This window comes from Leishmania panamensis (genome assembly GCF_000755165.1).
Source record: "Leishmania panamensis strain MHOM/PA/94/PSC-1 chromosome 15 sequence".
NCBI lineage: Eukaryota > Euglenozoa > Kinetoplastea > Trypanosomatida > Trypanosomatidae > Leishmania > Leishmania panamensis.
The window spans coordinates 579437-606998 of NC_025860.1; the positions used below are offsets into that span (position 1 = coordinate 579437).

The 27562-nt window shown below is 52.2% G+C and overlaps 10 protein-coding genes across 10 annotated transcripts, besides 1 other annotated feature; 1 reads left to right on the forward strand and 9 right to left on the reverse strand.

Annotated features, from left to right (window-relative positions):
• Nucleotides 1-1998: 1998 nt before the first annotated feature.
• Nucleotides 1999-3900, reverse strand: LPMP_151450 (hypothetical protein; the record flags this gene model as incomplete). Its single annotated transcript, XM_010699218.1, has 1 exon — nt 1999-3900. One exon carries the CDS (start codon nt 3898-3900, stop codon nt 1999-2001), a length of 1902 nt encoding a protein of 633 aa, XP_010697520.1.
• Nucleotides 3901-4659: 759 nt separating this feature from the next.
• Nucleotides 4660-5883, reverse strand: LPMP_151460 (hypothetical protein; the record flags this gene model as incomplete). The annotated part of the gene is made up of 1 exon (XM_010699219.1): nt 4660-5883. One exon carries the CDS (start codon nt 5881-5883, stop codon nt 4660-4662), a length of 1224 nt encoding a protein of 407 aa, XP_010697521.1.
• A 310-nt stretch (nt 5884-6193) lies between these two features.
• LPMP_151470 (hypothetical protein) lies at nt 6194-6790 on the reverse strand (the record flags this gene model as incomplete). The annotated part of the gene is made up of 1 exon (XM_010699220.1): nt 6194-6790. One exon carries the CDS (start codon nt 6788-6790, stop codon nt 6194-6196), a length of 597 nt encoding a protein of 198 aa, XP_010697522.1.
• Nucleotides 6791-7899: 1109 nt separating this feature from the next.
• LPMP_151480 (hypothetical protein) lies at nt 7900-8061 on the reverse strand (the record flags this gene model as incomplete). The annotated part of the gene is made up of 1 exon (XM_010699221.1): nt 7900-8061. The coding sequence occupies one exon, from the start codon at nt 8059-8061 to the stop codon at nt 7900-7902; it is 162 nt and encodes a 53-aa protein (XP_010697523.1).
• A 607-nt stretch (nt 8062-8668) lies between these two features.
• On the reverse strand, nt 8669-9727 carry LPMP_151490 (presenilin-like aspartic peptidase, putative; the record flags this gene model as incomplete). The annotated part of the gene is made up of 1 exon (XM_010699222.1): nt 8669-9727. The coding sequence occupies one exon, from the start codon at nt 9725-9727 to the stop codon at nt 8669-8671; it is 1059 nt and encodes a 352-aa protein (XP_010697524.1).
• Nucleotides 9728-10358: 631 nt separating this feature from the next.
• LPMP_151500 (radical SAM protein, putative) lies at nt 10359-11609 on the reverse strand (the record flags this gene model as incomplete). Its single annotated transcript, XM_010699223.1, has 1 exon — nt 10359-11609. The coding sequence occupies one exon, from the start codon at nt 11607-11609 to the stop codon at nt 10359-10361; it is 1251 nt and encodes a 416-aa protein (XP_010697525.1).
• Nucleotides 11610-12279: 670 nt separating this feature from the next.
• Nucleotides 12280-12945, reverse strand: LPMP_151510 (hypothetical protein; the record flags this gene model as incomplete). The annotated part of the gene is made up of 1 exon (XM_010699224.1): nt 12280-12945. The coding sequence occupies one exon, from the start codon at nt 12943-12945 to the stop codon at nt 12280-12282; it is 666 nt and encodes a 221-aa protein (XP_010697526.1).
• A 585-nt stretch (nt 12946-13530) lies between these two features.
• Nucleotides 13531-14688, reverse strand: LPMP_151520 (protein kinase, putative; the record flags this gene model as incomplete). Its single annotated transcript, XM_010699225.1, has 1 exon — nt 13531-14688. The coding sequence occupies one exon, from the start codon at nt 14686-14688 to the stop codon at nt 13531-13533; it is 1158 nt and encodes a 385-aa protein (XP_010697527.1).
• A 922-nt stretch (nt 14689-15610) lies between these two features.
• Nucleotides 15611-19384, reverse strand: LPMP_151530 (condensin subunit 1, putative; the record flags this gene model as incomplete). The annotated part of the gene is made up of 1 exon (XM_010699226.1): nt 15611-19384. The coding sequence occupies one exon, from the start codon at nt 19382-19384 to the stop codon at nt 15611-15613; it is 3774 nt and encodes a 1257-aa protein (XP_010697528.1).
• Nucleotides 19385-20324: 940 nt separating this feature from the next.
• Nucleotides 20325-20558: a repeat region.
• Nucleotides 20559-23928: 3370 nt separating this feature from the next.
• LPMP_151540 (hypothetical protein) lies at nt 23929-25560 on the forward strand (the record flags this gene model as incomplete). Its single annotated transcript, XM_010699227.1, has 1 exon — nt 23929-25560. One exon carries the CDS (start codon nt 23929-23931, stop codon nt 25558-25560), a length of 1632 nt encoding a protein of 543 aa, XP_010697529.1.
• Between the last annotated feature and the right edge of the window lie 2002 nt (nt 25561-27562).

The following is a 27562-nucleotide window of genomic DNA, read 5'->3' on the forward strand; positions in this document are numbered from 1 at the left end:
TTCCACTTTGTTCACCTCACACTTCTTGAGGCAGACATTGATGGTGTTGCGAACCGCAATGGTGATGATCCGGAGCAGTAGTTGGGTCATGGCGGTCTTTTCCCTCGGGATGCAGCCACTAGGCGCCTCCACGCACCCAACCAGCTCAGAAGAAAACCTAAGGGGGATATAGAGGGTGTTTGCAATGGTCATCATGTTACAGCCCTGGGCACACTTGCCCAGGGACGTGACGTTGTCGACAAGGGCGGCAACGGCGTTGACTGGGTCCCAAAGGATATTGTCGTTCGCGTTCATCATGTAGGTTCGAACATTGCGCGAGCCAGTAACCCTAGAGAGGCACTCGTTGATTGCTGCGAATATCGCTGTTGGCTCCTTGGTACAGTCACAGCACTCCTCCACAAGCGCGACAATGTCGTCTTGTAGGTTGTGCTGTATGTCGGTCGTATCGAGACTGTTCAGGAAGTCATCGGTGAGCTGTTGCTGCGAAGCCGAGCCATTTGCAGCGGACCCTTGCGCAGTATCAGGGAACGCAGTGCGCAGGGCCTGAATTGCCTTCAGCTCCGTGGTGGAGAAGGAAGTGCCGGTCCGTCGGTAGCGCGCCAAGATCGACTGGCACAGAGCGACTGTTTCACATAGGTGACCGGAGCCGGCTGCGCTGCTGAAAGGCGCCACGGGGGAGTGAAACGGTTGATACATTGGTGTACCACGCCACTGTCACGTAACAACGATAGCCAGCGGCGAAGCAAAGGGCCCAAAGAGGCTGTGCGGTTGCTGTCTGCTGTCGTTTGCAGCTTTCCTTATTAGTGTGTTATAGTGGAGAACGAAAACGAGAGCAAAAGTAGGAAAGCGGATGGGAGAGCGATGGGGCCCCTGTACGGCCACGCGTGCATATGCGGTTGTGTGCGCCCAAAGTGCTCAAGTGCAACTCCTGTAGGCCGCCTTTTTGAATAAGTGTAAATATCGGTGAAGCTGCTTAGGTGTTGCTGTTGAGCGGCTTTTGGTGACGGTGGTTGCGTACGCGTAGAGCTGGAGAGGAAAGACTGGGGTCTTGATCGCACTTCTTAGGTAGTGAGGGGGAATGAAAGCAAGAAGTGGGACAGGACAGGAAATCTACAATGATTCATCGTGGCGGAGAACACAGGGAGAGAAAGGAACGGCAACAGGAGAGGAGGAAGCGCATCGTTCTCTCACGGAGAAGATCGAGGTGTACTCAACTTGGACGACTATTCTCCACAAACCTTGCGCCAACTCTTCCCGCATTCCCCACCGAATCTCCCATCTCCGCCCTCTGTCATTCCCACATCGCTTCGTTGTATCACACTGACGTATGATGAGCTTCAGTTTCCCCTGCCGCGTCACCGCCATGCTCTTGAGACCAGTGATCGCTTTGGCGGATTTCGACAACGAGTCATACGAGTGCGTCCCACGGCAAAGTCGTGAAAGGCGGCACAAAAATTGGCGTGGGCGGGACACACCGCCCCACAGCCGAGGCAGCAGTTCTGCTGGCCGCTGTGTATTTTTCTTCGCGATCACAGCACGGGTCTATTTGGCCGTCCTCATGTGCGCGATACGTGTAGCTGTTCTTATGCATGCATGCATGTGTGCGACTCTGTATTGCATTCCGGTAGAGACGAAGCTGCGTCTCTCTCTCTCTTTGTCTATGTAAAACATGTGCTTGGGTGTTATTCACCCTCATGAGCAGATGAGTGCGTGCACGTTCGCCCCTCACACGACCTCTCCATCTGTCCCTCTTTCTCTCGCGTCCTTACCTTGCCACACTGTCCACGCCAACTCAAAACAGTCGTGATCATCACACGACCGCTGGAGAAACATGAAATGGTGTAGATGACCATCAAGCATGACCGATGGGGAGGGCAGCCAGCTGAGAGAGGATAGGAAGGGGCGGACTCTAGTGTTTTCTCTATATGTTCTTCAGAAGTTGTGGGCAGGCAGGCCAAGCCGCTCTCCGAGTTTGACACCACGCATGCCGTTCAGTGCCTACAAAAAACTGGCCAGCTGAGCACGGATATTATCGGCGAAGCTTATCTTGCGTCGTGTAGGAGTGAAGGGTAACGAGTGGGAGGTGGACACCGGCCGTGGTGCTTTTTTACACGTGGAGGTGTGCGCCGTAATCACCTTCTGAGACCGTGCCGCTGCAGGGAGCATCGACTCAGGCGCAAGAAGGTGACTGCGCACTGCACGACGCTTGGTTTCCTTGTGTCTCTGCTTTGCTGGCGCCGTGGGCTGCGTGACTGGCGCGACCGTGGCATCAGCGAACTTGTCGACAAAGTCGGGGTCGACATCGCTCCCTTCATTCTCCGTCATGACGTCCTCAGCGAAGAGGTCGTCGTCTTCGTCTGTGGCGGCTGTCGCCTGCGGAGTGGTGGCAACCTTCTTTAGCGCCTTCTTGCTTGCCGCTGCGACTGCCTTGCGGGCAGCACCTACCTTCACGTGGACTCGGCGTGTAGCAGGAACCCTCTTCGTTTTGGCGCGGGAAACGCTTGCAGTTCGCTTGGTGACGAGCTGACGCTTCATTGGAGGTGCAGCGTTTCTCTTAGAAGCCTCCGGTTTCGCCTTTGTCGCGACCTCCTTGGTGACGATCGGCATCGTTTGTGCCAGTTGAGGCTTCGTCTTCGACGCCAGTTTCTTCTTCAAAGGCGCTCGAGCTGCCTTCAACTTGAGCATCAGCTTGGAGGGGCTGAGCTCTGGAGTGACCTTGACCTTCTTCACCCTCTCCACGCGTGTCTGCTTGTTGCATAGCGTCTCTGTCTGCATCATCTGCGCCACGTTGTACACAGACAGCTGTTTGTTTTTTTCACTTGTGCGCAGAATAGCGGCCCGGGTAAGAACATCGTCGTATACGGATTGGCCACTCCGTGTCTCCGCGAGTAGGGTTGCGACGCTGACGTCGTCCAAGCTGCTGTCAAGACTGTACGCTGCGCGGTTAATCTTGATCGACTGGAGTAACCGCTTCGCAATGAAGAAGCCGCAATCAGAACTACGCAGCATCTCTAGTCGCTCGAGACTGCGGTGAACTCTGAAGTAGATGCCATCACGTGAGCGATCCGTGTTGACGAGGGAGCGAAAGAGCTGATCCTGCACTGCGTTGCTGCCGAGATCGACCTTGATACCGCGAAACGACGCAAACAGTCGTATGATTTCAAAGCGCTTCCGGTTGAAGCCGGCGCACCGGCTGGCGCAGAACAATTCAAAGAAGGGTGCCTCAATATCCGAGATGGGGGCGAACAAGTTCCGCAGCTCTGGGGGGAGGGAGCTGTAGCGATGCATTACGAGCTTCTCCCCGGATATGGTGATGTTAGAAAAGGAACGCAGCTGCGCTACTGCCGTAAAGGCGCTCTTGCGCGTTGGTGTAACGGAGCGCTGCATTTCTGTGAATGAGTTGAAGAGCAACATGCTGGGACTAACAAAACGCTTGAAGGTGGATGCCACGTTCACGTGTGCCCGTTCTGCGCTCGTAGAGAACTTCTTCACCTTCAGTTTTTCCTGCAGTTGCCTAGTATCCTTGTTGCTCATCGCCTGCATCGTCGACTTTGCCATGAGCGCGGTGAAACTCTCGTCGCCGGCTTTCAGCAGGACCTTATTGCTGCCAAAGAGTCGCATAAGCAAGTTAAACTTGTTGTGCTTTTTTTCTGGGTCTCCAGTCATGAGTGCAGCACGCTGCAATGCCTGCGAATTGTACATTTCACGCCGAAAAGCCGGCAGCTTCCCCCACAGCGTTGCCATGATTCGCATGTTGCCATAGCCCCCCTTTAGCGACTTCGCCTTGAGCACTTTCTTCTCTTTTTGCATGCTCTGCGTGAAGAGATTGAAACCCGTCATCTTGGTACGAGCTGTGCACTGCGGCTGCGTCGCAGCAGAGACGCGGAAATGGCGCATCATGTCAACGACAAAAGTGAGCCCGGCGTCTGCGCGGAGATCCACGTCTATACTACTCTATTTGGTGACTGTGGTGGGGGTGAGTGCACGCCTCCAGAAAAGTAGAGCAAGGCAAGCGAGCGCGCACACATCCACATGCAAAAATACTCGCTCACTCGTTCCTTCCGCAGTGAGGGAAAGGAAGAGGAGGGATGTCAAGCAATGAGTGTACGGTGCGCACCGCGGCCCATTTGAGCGAGGCTCGTACATGATAGTGGCAAAGGCAGCAGAGAGTCACAGAGGAGCACCAATATGCGTAAGCGAAGCACGAAGGATATATGGATGAGGTGCCACAAAACACACGAGACATCCGCCTTCACGTGCGCATAACGAAATGTAAGGAAAAGCGGGAGAGGGTGGCGAGACGTGCGATGTTATCCAGCGCACGTCCCCTCTTCGTCGCCCTGTCTCGTTTTTTTTCCCTTTCATGCCTGGGCAACGGTAGCAGGAGAGTGATGGGGAAAGAGAGCTTCGCTTATCGATTGGATGCATCCGTGCCGGCCCGAATACGAGCTCGACCGATGAGCATCACCGAGAAAAAAAATCGGGTCTCTACTTCAAACGCAATGCTTGAAGGGCAACTCGTGTTATCTTTTCCACACATGTTCTCCTCCTCCTCTTTAATGAGGATTGGGTGTCGCCACGACACTGTAGTTCACGGAATAAAAATTGACTGCTGTGTAGGCATGCGACCTTTCCGTGCGCCGCTCTGTGAAAACACTACTACGGGTCCAATCCGAGGCACCGCAGCAACGAGAAATGCGTCCGGTACCACAACCGGGCGCCTAGCGTGGACCTCTCCAGGATAAGGTCGCGACATTGAAAGGAGCGGCGGAGGCTGTCGCTCGCCGCAAAGCTTGGAAACCACTTTAAGCTGATGTTGTACTCTGTCGTTTCATTCCGCTGCACCTGGCACGACTCGAACACCTTCCAGTGAAAGAAGCGGTTGTTGATCACGAGCGCTGTCACCTCCACATTGTCGCCAGTGCGGTGCCGCCAGCTGGAGCCTGCGAAGAGGTACGAGCATAGCGTCATTAGGAGTACCGAAGACATCGTGTCTGAGGCGTAGCGGGAGAGCCAGTCGCGCATCGATGTGCCATAGAGAGTCGGGGTGGAAGAGGAGGAGGAGCCTCGTGACAGCGGCGGCGGCACGCCACTGAAGGTGTTGCTAATCGGTGCCGCTTCGTAAAACCGGGCGGGTGTGTGCAGTACTCGAGCGATGCGACCCACTTCTGTGTCGACGGTACAGATCGAGTTCCAGTACTCAAGCGCCGGTGCACGCGTGACTCGCCTCAGCTCCCAGTCGTAAAAGACAAGACCCAAGTACGTCGAGAACCAGAAGCGAGACAATAGCGTGCGGCCGGCACGGTTGCGAAGCACATAGCCGCCCGTAAAGCCGAGCAGAAAGTCGGTGTCTGCATATCGGTGGTTCATGTCGTCCAGGCAGTCGCATGTCAGCCTCCAATCAACGTTGGTCACCGGGACAGAGAGAAAGCGACGCGCTCGGTCGACAATGTAGAGGAGCCGAAAAAAGTCACGTTCTCTGTCCTGCTCCAATCGCGAGGCGGTGTCGCTCAGTGAGTTTGGCGAGACGCGCATCACCAATAGAAAGAGCACGAAGGGGAAAGAAAGTGAAGACAAGGAACCCCTGATTCGCAACACCTCTGCTTCGAGACTGGTCCGTGTCGATCGCGTCCTCTCTGCCTCACTGTCCAGAGTCAAGGGCGCACACAAATAAGACAATGCACCAAGTGAGAAACAGGTCGACGTCACAATAGGCACTGATGACATGGGCAGGTGAAGGAGAGAAACGAGAAAAGAAAAAATAGCACAGTGCAGTGGAATGCAGGCGGGAGAAAGTTGTGATGCAGGCAATTCAATCGCAATGTGCTCGGGGAAGAGCGCCACAGTAACGCACGCGCTGTGGTGAATGCTTTCGAGCAGCATGCACAGCTAAGCAAAATACTGCAAAACACTTCTGCACAGCGCGCGATAGAGACGCTGGCGACTCGTTTGCCATCTCTGATGGGTTAGACTGTTCGTCAACATTTCTTCTTCCGACTGTAATTCTCTACCAGTCCGATATGATCAGCAGCAATCGCCCCCTCGTCCCCCCTTCAAGTACTTACGCCGCCTCTCGGAGGCAGGGAGGGAGGCAGCAGCGCATGGGAGGGAACTGCATCAACTCGTGCACGGAAAGGAGAGAGATATCTATGAGTGAAGAGGGGAAAAAACAGAAGACGAAACTCGAACACTGTCAGTGCCCCACCAGTTCGACGATGCCCTGCTGAATGAGAGGTTCAGCCTCCTCGAAGCTAAGGAAAATCTGATCACCGGCGTTGATGATAATGGTCTTGCCGCTAACAGAAGACCTAAACTCGTATTGATAGCGGCCGCGGACCTCGAGCTGTCTCACTGACGGAGGCCTCCACAAGTATGCGCGCAGGTCTAGTGGGACGTCGAAGGACGTCATGTACTCCACCATGGTGCCTTGGTAGTCGGACAAGTACTTGGCCTCCGCTGCGGACAGGGTGCCCTCCAGCAAGTTGTCTCGTACGCCCCACCACGCCTTAGCAACTTGCTCTTGTCTCCACAAGAGGTATGTGAGAAGGCAGCGCTTGTCTCGCAGACATTTGGAGCGGTAGTAATTCGTTGAGCTCACGTAGTAAGGCTGCGTCAGATCAGCGTACGGGTTTGTCACGATGGATTGAATGCATTCGTAAGACTCGTTTATCTGCTCCACGACCGACCTAACTTTTTGTTCGTCGAGGGTACCCATCGACCCGCCGCTCGTAATGAGCGCACGCAGCTCGCTAAGGAGCTCCGCTGATGCGTCTTGACTTTTGGAGCTCATCTGCTACTTGCCGTTGCCACGCCACCGCCACTCACCCTCCTACTGGCGGCGTACGTGCAAGCGTGTTTCAAGCAGAGGTGAACTCAATGGAGAGGAGGGGAGAGACAGATGAGAAAATAAGCAGCAGAGGATGAGGGCGAGAAGAGAAAATGGAAAAGAACATCACACTGAAGCTGTTGAGGGATCATATATAGAGGGTGGGAGTAATGAGACACGATTGAGGAAGGGTGAAGAATCCGCGTCAGATCGACAAACATGTCCGCGGCGCGCTACAAAGCACTTGTTCCTTCACTGAACACCTATGCGAGGTGCTGCTCAGGAATGAAGACTTGAAGGAAGAAGAGAGGTGGCGTTCAGAGCTATGAATGCTGTCACGAGCTGGGATCTTTACTGTACTCAACACACCTGAGGGCCGGTACTGAATGCCCCGGCAATACATGGTATCGCATGCGCCTATGGTGCCACCGTCACCTTCGGCTGCAATCCCTTTGATGTGTGTGGGGGTATGTGGGTGGCCGACAGAGGACCAGCTTAGATGCTGCACACATGGACGCGCACCTACACACATGCGCCCATGAACAGGCGCGCATTCCGAGACTTGGGAGGTACGCTGCAGGTGGTGACGAATTCGATGGCATCATATTTCATTACCGTGAAGACCGAAAAGAAAAATGACATTTGTTCTCGCGGTAGGACGAGAGAAATAAGATGAGGGTCTCCGTTGCTGCATGAACAAGGGGGAAAAAGAGCGAACAAATGCCGTCGCAGGCGCGCGTGCAAAATGCATCCCTCAAGGCAAAAAAAAAAGAATAAAACATGAAAATAGGGGGAAGACAGGATGAGAAACATCTCAGGAGTTCAAACGTTTTTGTGTGTTTTAGACCGCTAACGTGATCCCTTATTTTCTCCGTGTGTTGATGCCGTAAGCGAATGCTTCTTTTTCTTTTTCCGCGTACTTGTTTTCAGGTTGCTTTGTGAGAAGTGTACTATAGAAGGCCGACAGAACAGTTATCGCCTTCCCACCTCCGAAACGGTGAGGCTTGGCACTCACACACCCTCGTTTCGACTAACCGCGCTATACACGTTTTTTTTTCGCATGCTATTTTCCTTTACCGCACAGACTTGGGCTTCGACTGGTGGCTGGGGGTCTCGTTCTGCTTCTTTGTGCCAGGACGTTCGTGGTGTGCATCCTCGTACTCCATTGCGAGTTGCTCTGCCTTGTCGAGCGGAGAAACAGTGTCGCTGTCCTCGTCGTGGTGCTTTGGCGGCATATTTGGTATAACAAAAAAGAGTTAGGGTGATAAGTTGCTTGAAAGTAGAGGGTTGGAAAGAGAGAGACAGCCTGCGGATGATCTGGAGAGGGTCTGGGACAGGAGGAGCTAGCACGCATAGAGAGCGAGTGAGAGCGGTGCAAGACAGAGGGCATAAAGATAGGGGGAGGAGGCAATGAATGAGGTGGTGCATGACGACAGGACACAGAGTCAGAAATCGTGTCCATGTCTCAGATTGGAGTGGAACGGAAGGATTGGGGAGGAGTAAGCGAGAAGGATGCGGCGCCAACGACGATGGTGCTTGCCAAGGCCGTTAGGCAGGAGTGACAGAGTACCTGTGCGAGAGAGTAGCCTCCGCGTCAGCGCTCCGTAGCAAGGGCAAAGATACCGCACCAGCAGGGCAGGTTTCTCAACACGCTCCCCGCACCTCACCCCCTTAAATACTATAATGAATCCTGTAGTGTTAGTCGTAAAGGTCACTGGAGTAGTGTGCGATGTCTTAGCGGAGTGCGTGACGAGAGCAGTGAAATCGAACACACGTGTACACACGCGCGCGGCGAGCCCAGAGCGGAAAACAACGCAGAAGAGAGGAGACAGAACGGGAGAATTAGAGCACCAGCAGGTGATGACTCGCAAAGGTACTCAGCGACTCCACAAGTAGTCTGCACAGAACAAAGATAACAATGGAGAGAAAAATGGAGCACGGCAGTGCCGGCAGCGCGCGCAACGAGTTGCGGAAAAGCAACAAGGAAAGCAGCGTGCCCACCATACCCACCAGGATACTCACTACACAGAAGCCCCACGACACAAAACCAGAAAGTGAGGCACGGCTGACGAGCAGGCTGTAAAAGATAAAGTCGCCAAGGCCCAGCTTGAATGGCGCGGCGTTCTGCGCCGTCACCATGAGGGACTCAGCCGACACTGGCCGCACATGCGCCGAGTTCTCGGTCGCGGGTTGCGAAATCGGAGCAATGCGGTGTGCGCTGTCGTAGATAAAGCCGGGAATTGGCTCGTCGCGTTCCTGCGCTATCTCGATTAGTCGATGCAGTGGCCCCTGCTGCCAGAGAACTGCAACTATGTCGTAAGTAGCGATGCAGATCAGCAGTGCCCATGTCGACCATTCGGGCAGCGACGTCAGCGACCACGCAGTCAAGATGGAGGCAATGACCAAATACACCTGCGTCACAGTAGGATGAGAGTAGTAAAAGAGGGTGACGAGACCCACCGCCCCAAAGTTCCACACAAAAATGCCCATCGTGATGGCGTTGTAAGGGATCTGAAAGTACGTGCAAAACAAGTCCAGCCAAATCCACAACAGCATAAAAAACATGCACACCGCCGAAAACGCCAGCCAGCCATACAAGACAAACTGGAGGTGGAAATGATAGAGGGCCACAATCGCAAACGTTGTAGCCATGACGCACCCAACGACAGTCAGGGCCGCCAGCAGGGAGTACACAAACTTCTCGCGAACATTGTCAGCGTCATTTTCGTTTACCACCACTTGCAGAGGCGGCACCTGGTTGTTCACATAGATGGGCGAGAGGTACGAGAAGCTCCATACCACGGCCAACATGGTTACGGTCACAGGTACGACGAGCGACACAACGCGGAGACCCACACCACGTGAGAGGCGTGCATCGTCTAAGAGAGGCCCGCTCGACATTTTGCAACACTACGGTACGCCAAACAGAAGAAGGCAGGTACTGGCAGCGCTAGTCGCCGTGTAGGAAATAAGATTTCGCCACGGTGGAGCGTGATGCCGCATTGAGCACTTCGAAAACAGCACCCACGGAAAACAGATGGACAACAGTAAGTGCGCGCGTATGCATTTGTGTGTGTGTGGGTGGGGGGGGGGGGAACAACCAAGAGGTGGAGGTGAATTGAGATCGAAAAAGAAACGGGAAGAGCACGAAGCCGCAGTAGAAACCAAAGTGAGAAGAGGAAATACGGCGCACACGCTTACACGCACAATGTAGCTTTGCTTGTCTCTCTTTGGGGAGTCAGGAGGGCCGTGTCGAGCCTCTGCAACCACTAACAGAATGGGCACGCGCTCAGATAGCTACTACGAAGACTGATGGAAGCCTCTGCAGAGAGATTCAATGCAAAGCCGCCACTTTACGCTCCGCCGAGTGATATTTAGGGTGGCAAGGCGCCGACAGACGTGCTCCGCAGTAACTAGCAGATGCCCATCGTGAACCCATCTGCGGCATTTTCATTCTTGTGTGGGCTTCTTAAATCTCCTGTCTTTTTCAAAGTGGATAAGGACAACTATTAGCATGTTGTGAAGAGAGCGACTACAACTGAGCAGACTGAACGGCAGTAGCCTCGTCTGTAGTGATGCAACGCCCGTTGTGCTTCGGCGGGGGTGCTGCCGTGCTTTCCATGTGCTTGCGTCGTTTGTTGGAGATGTAACGCTTCTGTGCTGGATCAAACCCTTCCGCAGGCGAGTCAGGGAGTGCCCACGTCGGTGTAGGCAATAGGTAGTCTTCCGGCACCATATCCGCAGCTCGCTCGGGGTCTTGGATGATGGTATCGAACTTGTCGTAATCGATCCAGCTGTGCACCCGGCCATTGCAGACAAAGCGTTGATGCGCCAGCAAGATACAGCCGGAGTGCTCGTGGATGCTTGCCACAGTGTACTGCCTTCCTTTGTCGATCATGTTGCAGAGCTGCTGAGCAAACGCCTTCATTTTTTCCCATGAGGGAACGTTCTTTATGCGAAGAATGGTGTTGTGGTTGCCGGAAAAGGCTGGGGTGAGACGCTTGATCTCGATGAAGTGCGGCTGCCCACGGTCAAACAGCTCTTTGTACTCGGGGAGGTTCTCCGGCTCCATATTGAATCCATCAATCATTGTGAGCCGAAACACAGTGCGGTGCTTCTTCTCTCGCATACTGTTCACGCTTTCGTTGAAGCGTTCCCAGTAATCCGGGAGCACAGGTCGGTCAAGTATCTTCATCGTTTTCTTGTTCGGAGCATCTACGCTGAGATACAACTGCGTTACTGGGGCCAATTTACGGATGGCATCCGGAAACTGGCCGTTGTTGACGAGAAAGGAGGACATCGATTTGGCGTGCAGCAAGCGAAGAAACTCGTTCACGTATGGGTACATGATCGGCTCACCGACAAGGGACAGCGCGCAGTGGCGAGGAGTCAAGGCCTCTTCAAGGGCTTCATCCGTTACCCCAGGCATCCCACGAACACCATTGATCAGGGCTTGGTGGCTCGATATCATTCCCTCCACGACTTCCTTTGGTTCGTCGACCATCCACTTCCACTCTGCCGCCGTCGGGTTTGAGTTGAGGCGCCAGCAAAAGACGCAGTTGTTCGCGCACGCCATGCTTGGGGTTGCTTCCATGCAACGATGCGACTTGATGCCGTACATGGTCCACTTGTAACATCCACCACGCCCTCGCATCATCGACTTTTGCCACCGGCATAGCTTCACCGCACTGTGGGTGCCGACGAGGGAGTACATTGTGCCCAGCGCCTCCCGGCGCTTCTCGGAGAGCATCGGGCGACATCCAGTCGCAGAGCCCTTCTGCATTTTTGATCCCGAGCGCGTAGGACAGCACCGTCCTCAAACAAAACTCGACAGCAAAGGAGGATGGATACGAGGGCACAAAGAGTGAAGAGAAAGGTAACAGAGATGGTGGCTGTACTGTGGATACGTAAGTATTTGGGTGCATATGAGTGAAGAGTGGTCATGTGGACAGGAAAAAAAAAGTGAATGTCGAGGGTAGAACACAGAGAGATTCGTAGTCAAAAGCGCAGTGTTGAAAAAACCGCAACGCAGGTGTCAGCGGCATCAAATAGCCTGAGATGGTGAGAGCACGAGGAAAGAGGGGGAGGAGCCGCAAGCCTCTCTTTATCCGTTTGTTGGAAACAAGGAAGTGGCCGAAAAAAGATACATGAGCTTTTCTCTTTCTCCGCCCTTAGTACTGCTGAGAAGAAGGGATGCTGTACGCACAACGTCAGCACCAACGTGCACCGTCCTTGTATCGGCACCTTCATCCATTTCTAGACGGATAGCATTTGTCAGAGAGGTAGTACTTCTATACGCACACCTCCTGGTGCAACAGAGGGAAAAGGAGGAGGTGGGCGGAGAACGGCTAGTGAAGTAGCGTTTCGAACGCTCTGAATCTATCGAACAGAAAAATAACTTGTATACCCAAGAAAGCTGTAGTGCGCGGTGGCCGCTTTTTTGCCGTTCCTCTTCACGAGGAATGAAGCAGGTGTACAACACGCACCGAGTTTCGCCGCTGAAGCGCGCTGTTCTGCGGTCGTTGCAACGGTAGCTTCACGATGGGGGCGCTAAGCTGAGTGGAGGCCGCCCATCTCGAGTGATGGACCCGGGAACTATCAGGAGTGCATTTGGGGTGCTCTAGCATGTGCGTGCGATACGCAGTCGCCCGCTCCTGGGGTGACAAACTTTGCAGATACAAAGCGTCACATCGCACTCTTGATGGTGCACCATCCGTGGACATTTCTGCATAGCTGTGTGGCTGCGAAACTGCAGGATGCGGAACGCTCCAGCTCAGCGCAAGCTGTACTTCTGTGAGACCTGTGGAAGGGTCGATGGCTTGCGCGCCGTAGGTGGCTCTGGACGAGCCCCTGGAATATGACTTTGAGCCTTGGTCGACCTGAATGTAGTTGCTACGGGTGGCATCCAGAGCCAATGGGGTTGTCCCGTGCCAGAAGGGGAGAAAGTCCGACTCTCCTGCGAGTGTACGTGCCTTCGCCCGCTTCGCTTGCTCGACAGACCTCAGTGTCTTCTTGGTCTCGAAGGGGGGTGGATTTCCACGGAAATCGACCTTGCTTCGCTCATTCAACCATTGCAGCTTGGCCAGAGTTTTTTCTTGTGCCTCCTTCTCTGGGTTCATCACGCAACGCAGTAAAAAGGCAGAAGAATTAAAGTATCTGAAGCAGCACCGCATGCAAAGAGCGGCGGGGGAGGAAGGTTCTGCTGTTCGACTAGTGGTTACAACCTTCCAGCGTCTGAGTCGCAAAGCACACAGGGGTGCTGTGGCGCAAAGGAGATCTTTCAAGGATGAGGCAATAATGGGTGTGAATATTCTGACAACGGAAAAACGGGTTGGGGAGACAGACAACATGTACAGAAAAAACTGGTATGCTTAGCGGGGGCACAAAGGAGAACAGTCTCCTTTTTATTCTTTGCACTCTGGTGCGCCATGCAACCTCAAAGACTGGATTGATCGGAGCTGAATTCTTGAACAGAGGCGTTGCGGGAGAAGAGGTAGATACAGCGACTGGCCAAGGCAGTGTGACTCAAATGTCTGCAGCACTCATCCGGCCATATCCTTACATTCTTTTTGTTCGCTCAGCTAGAATACAAGGACAGAGAGGAAAAAAATTCGATGCGATCTCGGAGTTCTGCATGGACTTGCGCCTCGAGTGAAACAAAGGACAAAAGCCAAGCTGCACACAAAAAAGTTCGTTCAAGTGCGCTACGATGCAGTCACGCCGTCCAATCTCCCGGCACAAGGCCTGCACACGTGCTGAGGTGCTTTCCACCGAGATTCAGGAATAACCCGGAGGTCTCCGACGCAAGTGTTGCACGTGATATGTCCGCAGCTGTGACAGAACTGCTTGCCACGCAGGAGTCCAAACGGCCGTTGGCACGCCATGCACACCGAGATGCTCGCCTCGTCTACCCATGGTGTCTCACGAAGCCAAAAATCAGCAACATTTTGGCCCGCGACGGTGGAGAGGTTGACAGAGGCCAGGAACGGGTGACGCTTGATCTCCTTCATACCAATACGCGCCTTCGGGTCTTTCACCAGTAGCTTTCGAATCAGGTCTTTTGCGTCTGGGTCCATGCCGTCAGGAAACTCTGGCTCCTTTTCAAGGATAGTCTTGATGAGCAAGTACTGCGTCGACGCGTCAAAAGGACGCCGGCCTACGAGCATCAAGTACAGCACGCATCCGCAGCCCCAGTAGTCAGACGCGCAACACGTATAGCTGCTCGCTAATAACTCGGGCGACATGTAATAGGTAGTTCCGCAGAAGGTCTGGGCTCGACCGTTGCTAGCCTCCTCATCTGCTGCCTTGTCGGTCGCGGACCCGCACACGACGGCTGTGCCAAAGTCTATGAGGCGGAGATGCTTGTCAGAGGTGAGCATTATGTTTTCCGGCTTGATGTCGCGGTGTATCACTGTCAGTGGCTTCATGACCGGTTCGTTTGAGCCAGAGGTGCTCTTCTCGCCGTAGTGAAGGTAAAAGACGGCGGAGAACAACTCGGCAATGGCGTGGCGTGCCGCCTCGAGAGGGATGTGCCCCCACCTTTCAATGTGCTTTAGCAGTTCTCCTCCTTCACACAGCTCTGTCACATACAGCAAATCCTCCGTCGTCTGCATTGAGGCGTGAAACTTGACGATGTTGGGGTGCTCACACATGAGCAGCATTCTCGTTTCGCGCCGAGCCACCTCAGCCATGCGTGTGCGTTCTTCATCCGTTGGGGCGTCAAGAATGGACCGTTTCGAAATGAACTTTACCGCATACCGGACGTGTGTTGGCTTGTACAAGCCAATGACCACTTTGCTAAACGCTCCAGTGCCAAGCGGCGGACCGAACTCGAAGTCCGCAGCGGCCATCTTGGTTGGCATTTTGTCACACTGTGAACCCTTTCCTACTTTTTCCCCTTTGCCACTTCTACGGTCGACTGCATATCAAGGCAAGAAAAACGAGACTCGATGTGGACGTGCGGGGCGGCACCGCTGAGGTCTGGGTGGTGGAGGTCACAGCTTCGTTTTTTTGCCTTTCTCCCTTCTTTGTTGCGTGTGTGGGGGGGGGGGGTTGAAAACTTTCTGCCAGTGTGCGTGCCGCAGTGGACTAAGTGGAACGTTCCCTGGGAAAGCAGGAGGAAGAACAAAAACTAAGAAGAGTATAAGAAGAGGAAAAATGGAGGAGGGAAAAAGAATACATCGCTCTTGGCTTCTTAAGGGAGGAGTGGGAGTCATCGGTGGACCCAAGACGACGGCCGTGAAAGATCTATCAGAAGGGTTAAGGCATAAGGGGAAACACAATGACGGCATCAGCGGCCAGGCCATAGAACTCATCCACCCTGACGTGCTAGATTGCAAGTGCAGATTTGGTGCTCAGACGGTTAGGCTCCAGCACGGTATCGGTCCTGCACCACTTGCCTCCTTCAGTTCTCAAAACCGTTCTTTGTTGCGTTCAGCTATGCTGCCCTTGTCCACACGCATCTATCAGCAAAAAAAAGCGAAGAAACGAGCGCGACCATCTATTTACTCTATTGCCATCTGTGGAGGAGACCGTGCAAAGCGCGCACTCCAACAGGAAAAAGCAGCGGAAGGCAGCATGATACATGCATCAAACAACACACACACACGCCATATCTTTGCTCAGTTTCAAATTCTACGCTCGCCTCTACTATGTCGAGCACCACCAGATCTACACATGCACAAGCTGAGACGCACACGGTATCATTCCGGCCGCACACGTCAGGCGTTAGGTGGGAAGCGTGGAAGGAGGCCTGTCTTTTGGGGGTCGTAACTGGTGAAGGTATCACTCATCAGACGCTTTCTGGTCAGCCGCGACAGACGACCTCTCCTCGCCGTCGGCATCGATGCACGAGTCCACCTGCATTCTTGCTTCCCACTCGTCAATTGCTGCGCGATCGCGGCGCTCTGCTCCACCGCGAGCCCCTTGACGCTTCGCCTTTGTTGCAATGAGCTTGAAGTACTCATACACGTCGGCGCAACGCAGCCAGTGCTTGTATTGTTGATAGCACGACTCAGACGTGAGCCGCTTGATTGTCCGCTCCGTCATGTAGTTTAGCTCGCTGAGGCAGAACGCGATATTGCGTGCAATGGCTAGTTTTTTTCTGCTGCGTTCTGAAAAAGACTCAAAGCGTTGACACAGGCGGTCGATCAGCGAATCCGTCGGTTTGTCTCCTTCGACGCGCTCCAGTAAGGTGCGCATCGCCAGCTGGAACTTGTCAAACGGCAGGAGATTGCTCAGCTGGGCTGCCAGCGGCGGAATCAAATTGCCGGTCTTCTCCTTTTCTTTCATTGCTAAGTTCTGCACAAAGGTGATGGCGTTGTTGGCGATTGTTTCATCCGGGTCTGCCACAAGCTTTACGATCGTGTACAGGTGGTCGCGGATACGAAGCATCTCTCCCAGAACGAGATGGGAGCATACCTGGATCGTCACGGCGCGCACACGAACGTCCTCGTCGACTAGCAGCTTGAAGAAGCCTGTGGTGGGCACACTCAGGTACGGGCCGAGCAGATTAGGGTGAACGCACACAAGGTCCCCCAGAGCAATCACAACGTTTACTTTTGTCACCCATGACTCGCGCTTGTCAGCGACGATAGTAAAAAGGAGGTTGAGGTGGTCAGAGCAGAAGCCTTCGTTGACGATCATGTATTGGCAAAGAGCGAGGACGGCGCACACGCGCTCAAAAGGCTTGTCCGCGTAAACTGAGGCCTTTTTGCGGCATGTGGCGATAATCATATCAGCGAAGCGGGCCCAAACAGATCCGGATGAAATAATTGCCTGTTTCCGCTTTTGCGCCAGCTGCTGAATCTCGTGCCTCCGGAGTTCGTGCGAGCCAAGCCCCAGCTCCTTGTGCATCCAGTCTGCTTGGTTCCTCACCGTTGGTGTGACCTGGGTGCTGACTTTTGTGGGTTCCTCCAGGGTCTTCAGCTGCGCCTTCTCTGCCGCTTCCACCGCAACAAGCTGCTTCAGTGCCGTGTGTCCGAGTAAGAACAGGCACTGCGCCTTCCTGTTCGGCTGCGTCTCCAGGTTTTCACACGACCCATAGTACTCGAGAATGTAGCGGTACACTGTGACAGGGACCTCACACAGGTTATGTATGACGTTGACTCCAGCTTCCGCTAGAATCATCCACGACGCCATCCCTTCCGTCCGACGGCAGAGGTGATTGACCACGTGACGGAGGACCGGATGCTGCCGCACATCCTCATCAGCCGGGATCGGGTGAAACTGAGGGTCCAGCGCCTCGTTTTGGAGAGCGGCAAAAATGTACGACAGAAGTACATTGTCCTTGTGGCTGTCAGAGCAAAGAAACTCGGCAATGCTGTCCTTGCGCGCGCGCAAGTCCTTCCAGATGTACTTGCTTAGCAAGCTGTAGACACGCATTGCGATGCGCCGGTCACCGTCGGTAGCCTTGGCGTCAATCGAGCCCTCTGCAATGCACCACATTGCCTCTACAAACGGCGCAGAGAGGTGTCGAGCAAAAGCGGGGTTAGCCTTCATGAGCCCCAAAATGCGATCCACTGCGCTCACCTCGCCCTCTGAGGCGCAACGGAGGAGGCTGATCAGCTTCTGCGCACTGGCAGCGACGCGGGTTCCTGCCGAGGTCGTGACGCGGTTAAATGCGTTGAAGACGACCTCTACAAACGCATCACGGACTGCGAACTGGATCTTCATCTCGCCCTCAAATACCATAACAAGGACCTTCAAAAAAGCTCGCTCTCCCCCCTGGACGCGGTACTCAGAGCAGACAACGATGAGCTTGATGGACTCAATTACGTCCCGCTCAGTCTTGCTATCCAGCAAAACACACGCATACTGCAGAGCTTGCTTGATCAGCTCGATAAAACAAAGCGTGTTCTGGTAAAATACAATTCTGCTGACGATGGCCGTTTGTTTATCGGACATGACGGAGTCCTCCTCTCGCGATCGCCCTGCACCCTGCCGCTCCGCCGCTCTAAGCCCCTCCTCGTCATCCACATCCAGAGGATCGTCTAACACTTCCGTCGTTGGCTGAAGCTGTTTCTTGGAGTTTTCTATTTCTTTCTCCATCGCGGCCGCCTCGCCAAAGCACACGACACCATCACTGAGCGCCTCCTCTAGCTTGCTCTTGACAAGTGCGCTGTTCAGAACACTGCCGAACCAGTTTTTCCGCAGCACGCTCGAAATGACAGTCATAGCAGCGTCACGGACAAGATAATTGCGGTCCTCAAGTCGACCGACAAGAGCAGTCATCACGGCCAAGTGGTAGCGCTTTGGCACCGCCCGACTCTCTACTAAGCGCCCCCAGGTGTGTAACACGTGGTTCCGCACAAACGCGTTGACATCCATGACGCGAAAAAGAAGCTCGTTCAGGTACGAGTTCCTAACGGCATCGTCTTGAGCGTTTCGTGCATGCCCGGTGTAGCGCTGAAGAACCATTTCCGCGATACACGTCACGACCGCCTTCCGGACATCGTAGTTCTCACTCTGGAGAACTGGAATAGCAAGATCGGCCATCTTCACCACAGCAGTAATGCTGCGCTTCGCCACCTCGCTAAAAAAACACGCGACGTTCTTCGCAGCGGCAGAATCGGTGGCCGCCTCACAGAGGGCAGCTTGAGACATCATTTCAAAGACGGCACGCAGCAGCTGGTCACCAAATCCCACGCTCGTTTCGCTTTGCTCGATGTCAGAAACAAGTTTTGAGAGAAACATGGAAGCACTTTCGGACTTCAGCGAGAGCTCCACCAAAGGAACAACGAGGTCCGTTGGCTTTACGACACTGCTCTTCGCGAGAATGCAGTTGCTTGTGCGCGCAAAGAGAAGCGCCAGAGCGCCACCAACCGACTGAGCATCACCACCAATATTCTGCTTCAGTGTGACCATATGAAAGCACATTTTTAGCACGAGATTCAGCGTCGAATCCTCCAAGTGGCAATCAGACCATAATTCCATTACCTCGGGAGAGCAGAATTCTACAAGCGCAGTGAGCACCAGTTCCCTGCCATCCATGTCAACACCGCTTCCATCGTCACCAAAGCTTCCTTCCATGTCGCGACGCGAGCGTTTCCGGTGCGAGTGCTGCTGTGAAAGTCCACTAGAACCCTCATATTCGTCCAGAGGCGCTACAGAAAGAAGTACGTTACAGACGAGAAAAACATACATCTTGAGAGTAGAGCGCAAGCATACTTCCAATGCACCGTTTCGCGCGCATCCTGCAGTTTGCTTTTTCAGGAATGCTACTGCGACTTGCAGCAGCTTCTTCAAGCGCTCACCGACCTCATGGCATATTTTGTGCCTTGCAACCCTAGTGACAGCAGTTGAGTGTTCGGGCTTCCCTCGAATCGCTTTCACATACGAATAGAGCGGAAAGAAAAGGTCCTGCTTCGTGAACAGGGCCGTTGGAGATTTTTCGTGGTGAAGAGCGCCAAACAACCGTGTCAGGTCATCGAGCTGCTGACGTTCGGGAATGTCAAACTCGCACACGGTATCAATATGGTAGCAATTTGATCCTGTTTTCGCCACATCCTCCAAATCGGCGACATGACTTGGAATAAAAAACTCTAAGAGCTCCGACATTCCCTTCTCCCTGACAGTTAGCAGAAAGAACCTTTGCCAATTTGAGATAAAGAATAGAAAGGCAGAGCCTTGTGAATAATAAAAATCGTCTGGTGGTTGTAGAGCTGCTGTCTTGTCACGCAGGGTCGTGCCTAATACGGTTTCGCCCGGTTTAATAATTGGTCTACAAGGGCACGAACACTACTTCCTCTTATTTCCTTTGTCATACATTCTGAATCTCTTGCTCTTCCTTTCCTGCGAGCCTACGCAGTAGGATTGCATCAAAAGCAAGGACGAAGAAAAGAATCAGGAGAGAGAAAAGAACCTAGTTGTAGCAATGAGGCATTTCTCTAGAAAGAGGTATCACATCCTGTGTACGACATACTATCTCTTGAATGACTTCAGAACCGAGCGAGGATAAGAGTAGCCCAATTAAGTCTGTACAAAAAAGAAACAGTGGAGCGGTCCGCCAGCACAGACGTAACTCCTATATATTCATACCGATACGCCATTGATAACTGAAGTCACAAGAGGACCCATACTTCTTTTGCTTAATACAATGCACAGAATCGATAAAAAAAATGTGTAAATTGCACCGTTCAGAGTAGTTTTCCTCCTTTTCTTTTATCCGATCGAGATAACACTTCAAAAAGAGCTGCACTTTCTTTGCCAAATAAGTAATCTGGCATGCGTGCAATGCCCTTATCACCTCTTCACAGCAGGCATGGCAATGAGAAGAGTGCATCACACTAATTCCTTTAAAACTAACAACAAAAGAGTGACACTTAGGCTCCGCTCGCTGTCCTTGATGTGGTTACACATCAAAGAGGACCAGTGCATTTTCTATCACCGCCCTTGAAAGATAGCTTCTGAGATAACCAAAACATTCTTTCGGCAAATCATGTCACCACGCATAACTCAGCGAACATAAGAGCACGACCACAGACCATCGGCCGCTTTCGCACAACGACTCAGACCGGATCGTCTAGAAAAAACCGCTGGCCATCATACCAGGCATTCGTGTGACGGCATCTGCACATCCCTCCTTGTTGCCCTTTTCACCTCCATGCAGCTTAATTGGTGTTAGATGAACCTGGGTTGGCTGCATGTCGTAAATTAAGTGGGCCGCGTTCAGGGTCCTTCTCGATGGGGGAAGCAGTAGCAACAGTTGTGCTAGTAGCAGAAAGTGATCTGGAGAGAATTGAAAAGAAAAAAAAAGGGAGTAATATATATCCAAGAGCAAAAACGGCGGCAAAAGATATAAAGCTCATACTCTCAAGATGCAGAACGCGATGACAAGACAAGGCGAAAAAAAAATAAAGAAACACCGCGTGCTACAAAGCACACACTAATACCCACTGCTTTTGAGCCCTGAGCACTAGGCAAAAACACAATCATACACTCAAAGTACTGCTTTTTGCATGACAACTAGCAGCTGATCTATTTTCACGCACCCGAAAAATTCACACACATACAACAGCGATAGAAATTCGTCTTTTCTACGCAATATCAAATACTCAATCAGTAGATAAAGACTGCTTATCACCACAGCACCACCCAAAGAGAGCTGTGAAGCAGGCAAAAGCACAACAACCAAAGTGATGAGATGCGCTAAAATAAAACAAAACAATAGAGACTCTAAACATAAACCGAGCTCTACGTACGAAGCAGTTAAAGAAAACGGGGGGCCTTCTTTACAACTTGACGTTATAACTTTCGTCATTTTATTCGTTGAAGCTTTGAAACGATGGTTGCATTTCAGTTTTTCCTCTTCTTCACTATTGAACATACCGCCCACTGTGAGACAGAAAAACAAACACGACGCTACTCCCCACAAAGCACACTCTAAAAGATTTAGCTCGCCAGGGGGGCTCTTGCTTTTCTCAAGTTCTACAGCGATGCAGGAAAGCATACCATCTACGAAGCTATCATCATATCCCGTTGTTTCGCTGGCTCTTGACGAGTACGTCGCAAACCCAATTACCACAAATTTGCAGCAAAGAAGCAGCTACATCACCAGAGAGCTGACCTGCAGCCCAACTATTCGTACCCCAGTTCTACACCGTGTGGGAATAGCGAAGGAGTGCACGTGCATTATTCGTGTAGAAGTGGCATGGTTCCCTGGTATCTCCCCTACCAACAATTCGCAGGACTTCCTCTCAGGTGACGATCAGCAGGCTCATGAAAGTGAGAAAGTCTTTCCCCAGCACTCAACTGGCATACCTGGGGGTTGTAGGCTTCGTTGCTGTCGTAGTACAAAGGTCCTGAGATGTTGATCCCGCCATGATATTTGCTGTAGCTTCCCGTAGATGTACCATTGCCATGCAGTATAAACGCCGCTGCAGTCGTTCCACAGCATAATACAACCCATTTGCAGGGTTCGCTACCGAGGTTCATGCTGTAGAAACGTGCCAACGGGACGAGGATGATCGCGACACAACGCTCCCCATGGACATCGCTGCAATTCGAATAACAGTGGCAGATATGCTACGATGCCGTTGCTCCCATATTTTGCTAGCCAGAAATGTAAATGCATGCTCTTTACAACACGGAGACGATCCGCTATCGAGCAGCATCACCTCCTTGGGAGTCAAAGCACTTCACTTCCAACTTCGAGCACAAACAAATGTATTCTGCACTCTCCAGCGCCGCAAAACACGACCCAGCGAGATTGTAGCACTCAAGTCCTCCCAGCCAGCAGTGTACCCGCAGATCTCATCAAGTATCTTGCCAAAAGTTTATCCTCCTCCTTTTAGATAGGAAAATAAAACACTCAACATTGATACTTCAAACATCAACTTGCAAGCAGCGGTACTTTTTTGAAGCGGCTACTTTTGAGTTCAGTATTGATGTACGCGTAGCCGAGTGTGTAGCACACATTCCAAGAAATCAATGTTACCTAGGAGTCAAAAACGTCGCGGAAAAAAACCAAAGATACACTAGCACTTGCTCTTCTTTTATTGCTCTTTCTTTCCTCTGTTGTCGGCTCGTAAGAGCAGATGTAACACAAATAATCTAAGATAATCGAACAACGCAAGAGCAGCTACGAATGCCTAAATAGTAGCAATGCTTAGTACAGCCGAATACAAGGAGTCACAGCCCCGGCTCACAATATGAGGAGAAGCAAAAAGCAGGTCTCGAACTATACGTGCGGAAGCCCCGCATTGACATTAAAAGCAAATTGAATTGTTTGTGGTGCACACTAAGTAATAACAAACACCACATTCACACATACATCAACAGAAACAATTGCCAGACGCTCTGCTTTGCACGAACGACAAGCACCTGTGTGACAGCACACGCTCAACAAAATTGTTTATCACTTTAGAAAAGAGTGTGATTTTTTCAAAGTGCAGGTGGAATCTCTCTTCCAACTCTCGTGCAGTTGTTCTCTGAAGTCCAATGCGATGGTCTACACTGAACTCAGCAATTCACATTAATCCCAACGTCTTAGCAGAGAAAAATATGGTATGGACAAACACACTTGTGAGAGGCAATGAAGCACAAAAGGTTCCCCACGCTGGGATCAATGCGTGGAAGCCATTATCCGCCCAAGCGACGAATATGAATTACACATTTACTCTTCGATTTGCGCGACTCAGCGCAGCCGTGTTCCTATTCCCCACCTACGCAGGGGCTGGGGAACAGCAAATGGGCGCCGAAATGTCTTCAAACTGCAACAGGGGGAGCGCGCTTCTCAGCATTCAGACCCCGCTGTTGAATTAGCCCCCTGTGCCGTGTGTGTGTGTGGGTGGGGGGGGGCGGGGGCAGCAATGTTCGCCGCCAGCGTCCCCAGCAGCAGCGTGAGCACCAAATATGCTCACCCAGTGCTGCCGTGCATGCGTGCACTTCACATGTCCACAACGTTGCTCTGAACGATTCGTCTCCCAGGGGGAAATGCGTGTGGGGGGAGAGGGGGGGGGGAAGGGCATAAAACGCACTGCGCCCGAAGAAAAAGCAAGCCTTTGAAAATGGAATGCATCATGTTGCTGGCTGGCGGTGGGCAAACATTTTCACAAAACACTCCGAGGAGACTTCTCAGGTGCCTCCGCGACAAGTTGGCGGCGCATGTGTGCCACTGTCTGAGTTAAAAAGAAGAGTGGTTTTGCTTACGCAATTACCCCCGCAGAGAACGAGATGATAGACTGCCCACGCTGTGGATTGCATCGTCGACGGCAACGCAAGACAACACCACGGCACGGGCTTGGCGTCTCTAAGTTGTGTCGCATCGGCACCGTGTCATTCCGAGTGTGCGACGCAGCCGCCCGTGTGGTTTCTCAGCATGGCCCCAGGGGCTTCACATCCCCTCCAAATTCAATCAGTGTCGATGACAGGTCCATTTAAAGCCACTGAGCGGCGACCGCAGTCTTTATTCCCCTTTCCATCTAGGACAACGCAGCCATGAACATACTCTCTTCTTATGATGTCAGTACGCTTCCTCGTTTTTATTGAGCGCTCCAAATCCCTCTTCAGCAGTACAGCACATACTGTATCTCTGGGGGTGGGACTGCGTCCATCGGAAACGCAAAGGCCATGTAATAAACCTTATACACAAAGCCCCACATATGCCTCCAAAGCGAAAACTTTCTCGGCACGGGAAGGCCCTGGGTGGCGAGCTCAACCTGGATGCCGTATCCAAAGAACGCATCGACGCAGTCACAGCGGAGCCCCTCGATCCTGTCAAGTTTATCGAGGTTCTCAGTCCCGATCAAACATTGAGGCTCTTCTACAATACGACCACACTGATTCGAATTGCAGTCGATAATGGAGGTTTTATGCAGCCACCACATTTTCGTGAACCGATGTCAAACGCTCTCCAAAAGCAAATTGAGGACATTGAAGGTAAGAAGTTCCACTTTGAGTCACGCAACACTGTCATTCAAAGGGACGAAGGAGAAGAGGGAAGTGGAATTGCAGTTCTGCATCGTCACGTTTACTTTGACCAGATTATGGACGAGTTCTACTTACTCAATCCTGCGGAAGTGTTTGTGTGCCCAATGTGTTACGAGCACTATTTGACAACTCGATTTCTGCCCGCTCGGATGGAGGAAGGCCGTTCCGTAAAGCACCTCCGAAACAACCAGCCTGTCGTTGATCCTCTTGACGTGCTTTTGCATATGCAAGGCGAAGGTCCCTCCACAGGCGCTGCGGACAATGAGGCGGCAATTGTGCCTGACTCAGCCTGGGACAATGTACTCGCTCACATTGTGTTCCGGAGGGCTGCACAGTGGAAGGCACACCTGGAGACTCAACATTGGGTGACTGGTGTAAGCGCTACTGACTATCGACTGCGTGATGTCCTTTGCACATACTACAACAACTACAATCAGTGGAATGAAGAAAAATACGAAGAGGAGGTGAAGCTGTACGGTAGCGCGCGAAAGAAAGCCGCTTTAACGCTGCAGCGTTATTGGCACCTAAATGCCAGTTACAATCGGCTACGGTACAATCGGGTGGTTGCCGCAACAGAGCTAGCGGAGGACCACGCGGAGGCAGTAACGGTGAGCGCATTTCCAAACGAGACGGTTGCCCACCACTTCAACCCGGAAGATGAAGATGAAGACGACTTCATTGATGATGACACTGACACAGAGGACTATGTGCCTCCCTACTTGCCTGAGGACGAAGAGCTTTCCGACATGGAGGATGATGCGGATAAGTCAGAAGGGAAAACACCTCAGCGGCGCAGGAAACGTAATCGCGAGCGCTCAGTAGAATCGATGTTTGCTTCATCCCCATCGGCATCTTCTAGCACTACGGCATCTTCTAGCGACTCAGACTACGATGCCGAGGTTGAGAAGCAGCGGGCACTATTCAAGCGGGGTCTCCTTGCTGAAAGAGACTGCTATTTTTCGCGACTCTCTGCAGAAGACCGGCACTTTTTTGAGAAAAGCCAACGCTCAAACGTAGCACCGAGCCAGCTCTATGATCCCCATATGCATCCGAACAGCACGCACTTATCCACATTAGATGACGATATCGACTGGGAAAACATTGGGGAGGTACTCCCGATCAAGAGCCCCATAAAGCTAAAAAAGGAAATTTCTCCTAGCCTTCCCCCTGCCGGTGCAGATGTAGGGTCGGTCAAAAGTAAACTACTTCTTGACGACGATGAACCGCTTCCGCATCTTGTTCCTCAGCAACAACTCGCACCCAGCGCGCGGTCATCTCATCTACTGTTGGACGAGGACGAGTAACGATCCAGAGCGGGACTCGCTGTAAAAAGACCTAGTGCTATGTCACTTGCAAGCTTTTGTTCTTCGTCTTTGCTGCAGAAGTGTTTTCCAGAGTCAGATCAGCGTTGAGCTTTGCCTTTTCTCAGAAAAAGCTGGTAGCTCGGTCGGCTCCAGCACCATGGCGTCTTGGACTGTGAGCAGTTGCACTGACACTTCTCGGTGCCTTTTCTTCCTCCCCAGCTCATAAGGTTATGATGCTATTGCTTGTTTCTTGGCCGAATAAAATGATGACCTCTAGCAAAGAAACGTACCTGCCGTCCTATCAGCTTATTTTCCAAATAACAAAGATAAATATATACGAGTTAGTATGCCTTATTGCTCGTTCTCAGCACCAAGAAAGACCGACGTGTCAAACAAGGTTCTTCACTAGGGTGAGCTTACTTGAGAAAATCCCCAATATCCTGGGTACAAATGCCAAAGAGGGCGTCACTGCTTGCACCGTTGCAACCGGCTGCCATTCCCACCCATCTACTCTTCACAATGCCCCGTGATTGTTTGGCTTTCTGTCCACACACAACCAGCTCCCTCACACTTTCCCGCTGCTTTCCTCCCTTCTGTGATGAATACTACTTGAAGACTGTTGGCGGCCTGCTGCAGCACAGAGCCAACTGAACGTACAAGGCTACAGTTAGCCCCCTTTCTTTATCTGGACCCCTTTTCTGGCCTCCAATTATTCCCTATCGTCTCCACAATTCTTCTTATTTTTCACGTCATTCTTCAGCAACTAGTCAGTAATCAACACACGTCTCCGTACACAACATGCGCTCGTCTCTTCTAGTTGTACTGTAACCATGTAGTAGGGCAGCCATTCAGAGTGCCTGCACAGAATACCTTGTCAGATATCGACGACAGACTCGGCGATAAAAGCGCACAGTATCGACCTTCACATGTGCCTCCACTTGGCAGCGGCTCCTCTAGCTGAACAGGAGCTCTGAGGTACACAGAAGCACTGGATGCAAGAAAAGGTACTTACACGTAGTGTGAGCCCAATGTGGCTCATTAGCTGCATCACTAAGACACTGCATCACTGTGCCGAGTTTCTTGTGATGCACATGCAGGGGGGTGGCTAGGAGGATGAAAGCACTTGCGCTAGTGAAAGGCACTGTTTTCAGCACATATACGGTGCTGTATTCTACAATGGCACGCTTCCAAGAGAACCCATCTGCAGCTGAATATGCATTTTTAGCGATGCTCTCCCTAGTCTTCTTGCACTTCTTGCCCCCATCCCGGTGCTTCAACCGCAACCACTTTGTCTTTCGGTTCTCGAGAGGCTGTTGAGCTACTCCTCTTGTAGTGGCCGCCGGCATACCACTGTAGAGGGAAATCGAGATTGTCCAACGCACGCGACTGTTTGTCATACGGTTGTGGAACGTTTGGTCAAGCGCTGTTGCCCTTAGCGCCATATGTCAGAGAAGTTGAAACGTGGTTGTGCATAGGTGAGCACTCGCAATAAAATGCGTTCGCTGGGCCTTCACCATTTAGCTATCCAACCTTTTCCTTCTGTACTAACACACCCACTACTGTTTATGCCTGTCATGTATTCTATGTTCGAGGGGCCCACACCACTTTCGCTACTCACCAGAGCGTTGACAAGACGGTGGCTATGTTCCACTACGTGTTCTGTGAGGGATTGCTGATACCTATCGAACCCCTCTAAAGGTGAAAGCCGCCCTGTGGCCTAGCTATTTAATCAACCGCTTGAGGTGATTTGTGATGTGAGAGTGCCTCTGAACCACCACTTTGCGTTAACTAATCAGTGTATTCGCAGTCTTTCGCGTGGGAGTTCTTTGCTACTCTGCAGGATTCCCATTTTCTTTTCCGAGACGAGCAAAATCGATCGTCAACAAAATGCAAACATAAGTTTGTGCGCTCTTCACGGCTCGCTGCGGTGGCTCTTTTGTGTTTCTTTTTCTGCGAAATTCTTTCTCACTGCAGAAGTCTCTCAATCCCGAATACCACAACC